Source organism: Psammomys obesus, unplaced genomic scaffold, assembly GCF_907164565.1.
Source record: "Psammomys obesus unplaced genomic scaffold, mPsaObe1.curated_primary_1811, whole genome shotgun sequence".
NCBI classification, from domain to species: domain Eukaryota; kingdom Metazoa; phylum Chordata; class Mammalia; order Rodentia; family Muridae; genus Psammomys; species Psammomys obesus.
The window spans coordinates 4,050,989-4,061,614 of NW_026587216.1; the positions used below are offsets into that span (position 1 = coordinate 4,050,989).

The 10,626-nt window shown below is 43.2% G+C and overlaps 1 protein-coding gene across 1 annotated transcript; it reads right to left on the reverse strand.

The window, feature by feature from the left end:
• Nucleotides 1–208: 208 nt before the first annotated feature.
• Gzmk (granzyme K) lies at nt 209–10,026 on the reverse strand. The gene is given in 8 exon segments (XM_055603555.1): nt 209–390; nt 2,816–2,911; nt 2,914–3,088; nt 3,826–3,924; nt 3,926–3,972; nt 9,600–9,626; nt 9,629–9,736; nt 9,966–10,026. Coding segments are annotated over 8 exon segments (795 nt in total).
• Nucleotides 10,027–10,626: the final 600 nt, after the last annotated feature.

Sequence of the window (10,626 nt, forward strand, 5' to 3'; positions counted from 1 at the left end):
GAAGAAGAAGAAGAAGAAGAAGAAGAAGAAGAAGAAGAAGAAGAAGAGAATTAATGCACAGGAAAAAGAGCATGGTTCCTTAACACAATGAATTTTTAGGGAACAGAAATACATCCCAGCTATGTCACACTCTCTATAGCCAGCTATTTCTGAAGATGAAGTTGATCTGTGAGCACATAATGGAAAAAGAAGCAAGTGACTGGCAGGCCTAAGAAAACCATTTGCGATGATCTGCGTTTGCATTTGACAGGGCAAGCTTGCTTTTGAACCAGGTCTGATACTTCTTGCTCGATAGGGTATAGATTCCAGGCGTATTGATGATGCCGAATCTATGGCCCTGAGAGACCATGGCATGGAAGACACCTTTGCAGATCAAAGGGCCACCTGAGTCTCCCTAGAAAAGGAAAATGGGCAGATACTTAGTGAGAAACTCGTGCAGTTTCCCTGAAACCCCTGACTCAGAGTATCTAGGATGGCCTCTTATTCAGAATAGACTCTCGATGTCTGTCTCTCTGTCTGTCTGTCTACTGTCTGTCTATGAATTCTTCTCCCTGTGTTTGCATCTCTGTCTATAACTGTGAATTTGTCTCTCTGTCCATTTTATGTCTCTGTTCTATCTGCTCTATGTCTATATGCACACCTCCCTTTGGAAATCAGTTATGTGGAAGTTTTGTTGTCTTTAAAACTCAGTTATGTTATGTAAACATGTTTTTGTTTTAATCCCAGGTGTAGGATACAGGACTGATTCAGACTGGTCATGGCAGCAAACTATTTGCCTTGTGTGGGCTCTGGGAGGGCCTCTTTGACAACTGCAGATAGTTTAATTCTGAGGATTCTGGAGAGAGAATAAATTCCAGAGCCCAGAGAGTGAAAGGGGGGCTCAGAGAAAAAGAAAGCTGCTGGTGCTTCTCCCCTGCTGCTCCTGGTTGCTGCTGATGCAGTGTGACAAGAAGTTGGGAATATCCTAAAACAAGGATTGGGTTTGCCCCAAGGAACTCAATGACCCTAGCCAGCAGGAAGTAGTGAAGGAAAACCACTCCCCCTCTCCCAATTAACCCTCTTTCTCTCCTACCTGGTGTTGAGTATTAGAAGGGATTAGGGTGGAGAAGGGAAGAAGAGGCGTAAGAAATCAAAATACAATATATTTTAAAAGGGGATAACAAATAAGTGAGTTCTGAGCTTTGCTAGTTAGAGAACAGGTAGGCATGAAGCTTGAAATTATCCACTGAAATAAAAGAAAACCTCAGAACTGTGAATTTCAGTGTGACGCTAGTGGGCTTGGGATCAAATTGTTACTGAGACCAGTGGAAAGGAAAAGCAGTGAGGTCAATGTCATGATGGCGGTGAATGTCGTGATGGCGGTCAATGTCGTGATGGCGGTCAATGTCGTGCCACTCTCCCACATTTGAAGATGGCGTTGTGTAGGTGACCACTTACTTGCTGACTGAGGTGACTGCAGAGGATCTACTTTTAACAAAGCATGCAACTGAATTCTGCCACAAATGAGGTACCCATAGAGACAGACGATGGTGTGGCCTTTTGGGTCAAAGAGTTGGCTTTCAAATATGAGGACCAATGTCTGTCTCTGCTGCTGGTCATATGACAACGTGCAGGACCTTGTCAGGGCCAGTTGCTGATGCTGAGCTGGTTACGAGGGTGCTGGTCTTGGGGCTCCACAGATACAAAGTTCTTAAACCAACTCAGTAAGGCTTAATCTAGTAGGATGTGAGTATGAAACTCTATTTTTAAAATATTAGTCATCTGGGACCAGCAAGCTATAGCTCAGTGGGTAATTGTGCTTGTCGCCACGTCTGATGGCTTGAGTTTCACCCCCAGGACCCACATGGGGCCGTCAGTTCTGCATTTTCTGACACATTTCCCAAACGTTGCCCTCTGACCTCCAGGTATGAGCTATAGCATGCATTTCTGTGCCCACACCCATAATAGGTAAGTAAGTAAATAAATAAATACAGTATAAGAACAGTTTACAACTAATAAGCTATCTATGTTACTAATTAGTCATCTAAATTGTGTACCCAGTGTTTTCTTACTCTAGCAGCACACAAAAGATTCTGAAAGAGAACGACCATTATCCAGTCTAGGGTCTGAGTATTTGTGTTCCCTATGTCATGTGGAGGAATCCAGTCTCCCAAGGGATAGTGGTTGAGGCGGGGATTTGAGAGGTCCTGCAGCATGGTTTCTCGTGAATAGGGTTAAAGTTCCAATTTTAAAAAGCCCAGAGATTTCTCACTCCTGCCACAGGAGTAGGATGAAAAGAGACAATATGTGAAGCAGAGCACGTTCCCTCATGAGACACCACAGTTACTGCCATCTTGATCTGGACTTTCCAACTCCCAGGACAGTGAAAAATAAAGCTCCAGGGGCTCTCAGCCATGTGGAGTAGCATTTTGTCCATGTTACTTTAAGAAACATATGCTGTCCATTTGATGAGCCTTGTCAGTCCTCTTTAATGATCACTTTAAAAGATGGTCCTTTGGGGACGGGTATGTTACCTCCCACTTGCGACCTCAGGGTCGACAGGCTTCCTAAGGATGCTAATGCCCTTCAGTGGATTCCTGCAAAGATACAGTCTCTGGTTTGATTAGCCAGACAAGCATCTGATGAGCGCCACAGAAACGCTGGAGAAGTTCACACTGGTAGACAAATAAGAGTAGAGGACACTGCAGGATGGGACAGTGACTTTTCAGAACTGTGGTATCCTGCACGCCACCTGTCTCCTCAGTGTCAGAAAAGGCAGAGCTGACGGCAGTTCAGTGGTCACCGTAGTCGGGGACCCCACCCTGAAAGCGGAGGCTTCCCTGGCAGGAGTCCTTTCGGCCTCTGGTATCTCCCGCACATGTCATGTTCTTGGTTGCAACAGGGCTGTGGCTGTAGTAGCTTTGGCTGTTGTGCGTTTTCTGCTCATGATAGTAACGGTGATTTCTTGCAGGGTGTCGGAGGAGGCTAACAGATCCGGGTTGGGGGCTCCCTAGCCGGTAACCTGGCATTTGGCTCCATCTCTAATATAGCTTTTGAACCTCAGGTGAAGAAGTTGGATGTGCTTGTTCAGTTCCACCGCAGCGTGAAGCTGAAAGATAAAAAAAATGAGCAAACTGTTCTTCCCCAGTGGTTTTTCTGCAATCAGGCCTGGTCTGGCTGTGCATTGGGTGTGTGGTCCCTCTGCCTCGGGAAGGCATCCGTTCCTCTTGAAGGCACTTTGATGATGGTCTGCTGTTGCACTTTTGGCAGTTGTTTCTTCTGAGTGTGCTTTCCGTTCTTCATAGAGTAGGAGTCCCACCCAGTCTCGAGCAAACTGGCCTTTGCCCTGCGTTGGATAGTTTTCTGTGGAATGACATGTATAGGTCGCGCCTTTGTGGGCTGGGCTGCTTCCTGCTGGACAGGGTCCTCGAGTATGGTCTAGACTACATCTGGACTGGACAAAGCGTGGTCTACACTAAGTTTTAACTTATTTCTGATTCCCCAAAGTCACTCGGTTGGCTCTGTTACATAAACAACCGTTGTCGTTTTTAGTTGCTAATGGAAAAAGCATTTGGGGGGGGGAGTGTCGCCTGCAGATCCCTGGGTCTGCTGACACGTTGCTTTTCTATGTAGTGAGCAGTAGCGTTGATTTCCCTTGTGTCAACACATCTCTCACACAGTTGTGATTTTTTTTTTTCTTTCAGGGGATATATGGAGTAATATGGGCCCTTGTAGAATATTGCACAGTTACCACAAACTTGGGGAGCATGCTGTCAAAATGCTTTCATTAACCGAGTGGTCCTTTATGAGAACATTGAAGGGGCCAAGGGAGGCAAATCTACCTACCTTTATTAGCATGATACCATGTGATGTGAAATCTGACTGAGATCTTGAGAATGGAATGAATTCTTCAATCTCAAATGTCTGTTTCATGGGCTCCCTTTTTTGAAAGAGAATGTGCTCCCACAGTGAGGGAGTAGCCTCTGGAAAACCTGAAAGAGCAAAGAAAATGGAGGTAAAACAGCGATGAACAAACACAGCAGCCAGAGGGAAGGTGATGGAGAGTTACACGCATGAAAGATCAAAGATAGACTTCATGAGGCCTGCTTAGAGCCATGTGAAGTGATGGAGGACTCATGGATGCCGTCAGGAATTCCTGCCATCGCTGTCAGTATGCTCTGTTTCTGGAGCTGTTGCATCTTTCCAACAGCGTTCTGTGCTTAAATGACTAAAGTGCCGACTCGGTAACACTGTCTCGTCCATCTGAGGAGTTTCATTTCAGGTAGCACGGACCCATCTTACAGCAACCAAATACACTCGAGTGCACTCATAGCCAGTGAGGAAAATAGAAATGGCCTTGTTTCAGCGAGTTTGGGCAACATGCTAGAACCATTTGTGTGTTACAGATACTTCCTGTCGTAGTGTACTTATGAAAGCCACTTCAAATACTTTCTGAAAACAAGGAAGGTGCTAAAAATGACCTAGAGATATAGCTCAGTGGTAGAGCGCTTTCAAGGTCCTATATTCAGTCCTTTGTGTGAAAACACACACACACACACACACACCCAAAATCCCCAACCCAAAAAGCAATAAAACAAAGCAAAACAAAACAAAACAATCCCCCCACCCCCAACCAACTAACCAACTGGAGGGGGGAAAAAGAAGCAGAAAATAAAGAAAGATATTCCAGTGCAGTTTCCATCATGGTAGACAGAGGCAGGACAATTACAGACTTCTATGTGACCCAACTGGTTACATAGCCTTGCCTTAAAATCAAACAGAAATTTTTTAATTATTTGCAATAAAACTCTTAAATTTTGCTACTAGAAAAAGAGATCAAGGCGGAAACACACACCCTTACAACACAGATTTGTTTTCTTAAAATTCAGAAAGGGCATAGAAATGTGAAAGAAATGAAAGTAGTGGCTATTTGAGGCTCAGAGAATGTGCGCGTGACTGCAGTGGGAAGGGTTTGTACACGGTGGGCCTGTGACTGCCTGGAATTACCACTTCTCAGTTTCTACCAAAAGAGCTTATTTTAGGAATTCCAGCTCTATTTGTTGAAAAGTTTGCCTATTGCAAAATCAGGATGGGAATGGAATTTCTCAGAGGATGTGGATTGGATTTCTTAGGATTGACTCAAATTAAAATCCAGCATGCCCACTAACCCCAAAGCTCCGAAGGGTGAGGAAGATACAAAATCCCATGGGTCAACACTCTTAACAGGGGAGTGGGCATGTGTGCAAACTGCTCTCCCAAGGGCAGCCGGGAGGTACAGACTCTGCTGGGAAGGTAGATGCTGAAGAGGGGAGAAGGCTGAGATTCCTACTGCTCATTCGTCCTTCACCCAGCTCCTTGACTCGCTATTGACTTCGAGATGCTTTGGTTATTTTAGTCTCTGCCTGGGACAAGCTAATAAACACAGGCAGGTCATTATGCTCTCCCAATTGTCAACTGTCCCATCATGCTCAAGTTTCCTGCCCATGGAGCAGATGAAATTCCCTGAGTTCTAGGATTCTACTTCTTTTTTTGTTTTGTTTTGTTTTGTTTGAGACAGGGTTTCTCTGTGTAACAGCCCTGGAACTCACTCTGTAGACCTGGCTGGTTTTGAACTCACAGAGATCCACCTGTCTCTGCCTCTTGAGTGCTGGAATTAAAGGCATGTGTAGCCACCACTGCCTGGCTGATCTTACCTCTTTTAAAATACTTTTTTTTTTAAATAAAAAAATCACACACAGACGCACACACACAGATGCTGTGTGTATGGGACCATATGGGTCCTGAGGATACAATTCAGGGCTTTAGGCCACTTGATGGTAAGCACCTTTTCTTAAGGAGTCCTCTTGCTGGACTCCATCTCTTTATTTGAGTCTAGATATGAATTTGCACAGAAGAGAAGTTGTGATACTGAGCTCATTGATTTGCACATCACAGGGTATTCCTAGGAGTGGCCTTAAGCATTTGGAGGGATTTGCATGGTGTTTCCTGAGTCCCACCCTGACTGTCCTGTAATGGAATCACATACAGAGTAGAACCACAGTATTGCTTGCAATACCTTTCTTTCACTGCTGAAGATGGCCGCCAATGCTGCCTCCCTGGAGCCAATAGCGTTCTCCTCAGTATTAAAGTCACTGACGGCGTATTCCTCATTAAAACTCTAACTGGTTCAAAGTGACCCAGCTCTCACACAAAGGATACAGGCCCCAAACCCAGAGTTTGTGTCCCAAGTCTGGTGTTCTTCCTCCCGCCCCTTTTCATTTTTATTGCTGTTTATTTTTGCTTTGTATCAAGTTTCTCTATCACCTTGCCGCTTTGGCCAGCCTGTTTTTGATGCTGACCAGAGCTCCTGAGGTCTGGCGCCAAAGGCAGGGTTCTTAATTCGTAGAGTCTCTCTTCCCTCAGACAGACAAAACTTGCTGGCTGTCAGAATGCAAAACATTCCCAGTCGCATCCCATCATCCAAACAAGGCGATCGTCAATGTTCACGGCTTGGTTATTCCCGTTTGGAAGGCTGCAATAACAATACAGTGATACTGGATAACATTGGCAAAGGTCTTGTGTTCTCATCCATGCTCTTCACACATTTGCTTCTCTAAAGCAGCAGCCTAGGGAGGCAGGCGTGAGGACGATGTACATTTTACAGAAGAGGAAGTTGAGGTCCAGGTCACTTGAACCTGAGAACAGATTAGGTGGAGGCTCTGGCAGGATTAGAGCTACTGACTTGGGTGGGAGATGGAGCTGGGTGGAAGTGGAGCACTGACCTAGCAGGCACAAGCCTCAGGTTCAGTTCCCCAGCACCACAAAAAGGAAAGGAAAAACAATTCCACTGGTTTGCCTCTGGAGCTTGAGATAGAGCAAGGTGAAAGGGGCTGAGGGAGGCGAGGGAGGCGGGTGTGTGTGTGTGTGTGTGTGTGTGTGTGTGTGTGTGTGTGTTCCATTTAACTATTTGCTTAGGCAGGTGAGAGGGAGGAGAGGAGATAATGGGAGGAGATAACAGAGAGGAGAGGAGGTGACAGCTTTACGTCTGGCCCATTAAAACATCAAAAAGTAGATTATGCAAAATAATTAATAAATACATTTTAAAATACATTAATAAATACATTAAATGATAAATACATTTTTAAAAATGCATTCCCTTCGTTTTTCTTTCTCTGCAGACAGGGTCTTGCTGGGTATTCCAGACTAGACTCAGACTAGAAATTCTCCTGTCTTCAGAGTGCCGCCATGATAACTGCCAAAGCATTAAGAGAGGAACAGAGTAGGTGGGCCGTGAGAGAGAACCTTCCTCCCAAGTTTGGCTCACTCTCTCATAGGGAGGCCTGGCTCAGTAAACTGTTCCCTCAGGATGCTTGTGAGTACATTTGTGGGAAGCCACCATTAAACTGTTTCATAAATATTTTGAATTTCATAAGGCTTAATATTTTTTCCAAACACTGATCTGCCTACATTTTTACACCCAAATGTCCCTTGGAGAGGAAATTCGATCCACATATTTCAGAGTTGTTTATATTCCAGCCATTTAAAATAATATTTGGCAAGAATTTTTTTATAACTCCAAGACCTTTTTAAAAAAAAAATTCTAAGACTTCTCTTCCTTCATTTCTCCTTTCCCTTCCCTTTATTATTATTATTATTCTTAAATTAATCTCCTTCCCCCAATTTGGGAATATACTTTTCCTGAGTTAAATCTACTAGACAATTAAAAAAAAAAAATAGCAATGCTTTCAATCGTCCTGCTGGGACTTCACACATCATAACCGTGTTTCACACCGAGCCCCCGGCCCAAATCCTTTACTTTGTTTCCCCTTCACACCAGCATTTGTTGAGTATTTATTTAGCTCCTTGTCTGGGGAGCTGTGAGTGGGTGCATGCTTAGAGAGTTGCAAACTTTGCCTTGAATCAAATTTTCTGCTGATGCACAGGGCAAGACAGAAAAGTGTGTGTGTGTGTGTGGTGTGTGTGTGTGTGTGTGTGTGTGTGTGTGTATGGGGGTGCATGCGTGAGTGAGGACATGAGATGGAATCCAGCAACTTGCTCTTCAGAAACAGAAGGGGTGTCTTTCCTCCATTTTCAGGCTTTTGGAGCTTACAACATGGTTCCATTAAAATGGGGCAACTAGACAATATCCAAAGCAGGGAGAATCCAGTCAGTTCAGTTGTTTTGTTTAGATGGTATTGCTGTCTAGATAGTTTTGGAAACTAAGATTTTATATATGTATGTGTGTGTATATATATATATAATTATAATAATTTATAAAAATTTATAATTATATAAATTATATATTTATATATTATACATATTCACACATATATAAAATCTTATATATAATACAATACACTATAATATAATTAATATAATATAATAATATAATACAGGATACAGTAACTTCCCCTTGCACACACGTTTCCTTTCAGCAGCTTTAGTTGCTGGTGGTCAACTGCTTTTGAAGACATTACATGAAACATTCCAGAGACAAGCAACACATACATTTAAAATAACGCACTAGAATAGATAGAATATTTTATAATCCTTGGCTGGTCTGGAGTTCAGTAGGTAGACCAGGCTGCCCTTGAACTCATAAAAATATGATTTTCTGCCTCTGCTTTGTGAGTGCTGAGATTAAACGCATATGCCACCATGCCCATTTACTTTTTTTTTAGTTTTATTCATTTTGTTTTGTGGGTGAGTGTTTTGCCTGTATGTATGTCTGTGCACCACATGCATGCTTGGTGCCTGCAGAGACCAGAAGAGGACGTTGGGTCCCTGAAACTAGAGTTAACAGAAGGTTGTGAGCCACCATGTGGGTGCTGGGTATCAAATCCTGGTTTTCTGCAAGAGCAACAGGTGCTCTTAAGCATGGAGGCATCTCTCCAGTCCCTAAGACATGTTCTTAAGTGAAGGGCCATGCTGTTGTCAGGAAAGAGAAGGTGATCTGGGATCCAGGTAAGGAGCTTAGAGAAGCAAATATGGAAACAGAAGAAACAAGTGAACGCCATGTCAGAGTCTACTGACTGTCTTCACAGCATCCCAAGACACATTTTATACTTTGTTTTAAGCTAAAAGGGACTTAGAGTTTGACCTCCATGGTCAGAAAAGCTTCTGCCCCAAGCCCTAATAACATGTTCTGCTTCACTTTTATAAACCTTCTATAATTGTGCCTCCACACCTCAGGAAGTTACTGTTTCTTACTTCTGTGATTTCCAAGGTACAGGCCTTGAAAACCTGGGGTAAAGGGTAAGACTGAGGAACTAAAGAATCTGCAAATTTATTGCCAACGCATGCACTCGAAGTGTCGCCTGCAAATGTATCTGTGTTTACAAGATGTGTCAAATATTCTGAAATACCTAAATAAAAACACCAACTCCTACCCCCTTCTCCAAACAGGATACAGTAGCTTCCCCTTGCACACACGTGGTCAACTGCTGTTGCAAACATTACATGAAACATTCCAGAGACAAACAACACATACATTTAAAATAACACACTAGAGTAGATTGTTTTAACTTTTCTTTTATCTTACCGTACTTAATTCACTGATTAAACTTTATCTCATGTGTATTGTTCTTCCTGGATGGAGAACCACGTACCTGGGAAAGCATAGGGGACCCAGCAAGAGGAGTAGTGGGCAGCTGTTAGCACCCACTGTGATGGATTGGGACTCCTCCACAAATATGCTTGCGGTGGTCCTGGATGGAATCCATCGACGACCAGGAGGGTGGCTGTACTTCTCTCCCTCCAATAATGTCAGTATGGAAACCTGCAAAAGTATGCCAAAGCTTTTACATGATCCAGCAGGCACCGCTGTCAGTGTGATCTTTTCCGAGACCAACGAAACAGCAATGCTACCCGATAGTTACTATATATTTCCTGGTTAGCAGTTGTATAAGCCAAAACGAGTAAGAGGAAAAATTGTGTTTACAGTGTAACGACATAATCGCTAGAGACTGACATCACATTCACATGTGGCCAGAACAGGAGATACTTACACTCTGAAGACCTATAAACCCCAGCTATCAGGAAAAACAGAGCAAATGAAGAAAACCTCATAATTACAGCATTAAGGAGCACAGATGAAGTACTTGTTCCGGTGCTGATGAAGAAGATTCTGAAGATGATTTTTTTTTTTTTGTAGTTGTTGTTCTTGAAAGTTTCTTACCTCATCTGCCCCAAAGGTTAGAGTTTTTACACCCAAGTTTTCAAAGTATCTATAAGCTTGGGGGAAGTTTTGGTTCTGTGCTGTCAGTATGCAATGAAGAACTCATTTTTGGATGAGTACTCGTGGTACAAATAGTTAGGGAATAAAAAATACCCAAGCCGTAAGACCCTAGTGAGTCTTCAAAGATGTTCTTTGCTCTAAAGCAGTAGCTCTTAACTGTAGGTCATTATCATATCAAATATTGACATTACAATTCATAGCAGCAGCGACACTGAAGTTATGAAATAACAATGGAATGATTTTATGGTTTAATTTTCACCACAACATGTGAAACTGGGTTAAAGGGTTGCAGCATTAGGAAGCAGTAATGAAGCGATGTCTATCCTATTTAATTCCTCTCCACTTCTCATTTGGCCATAGATTTATGATGGAGAAAGACAGAGCCTTGCACAAGTCCTTGTGGCTTTGTGGAGTGGCTTAGCTGTAGTGTG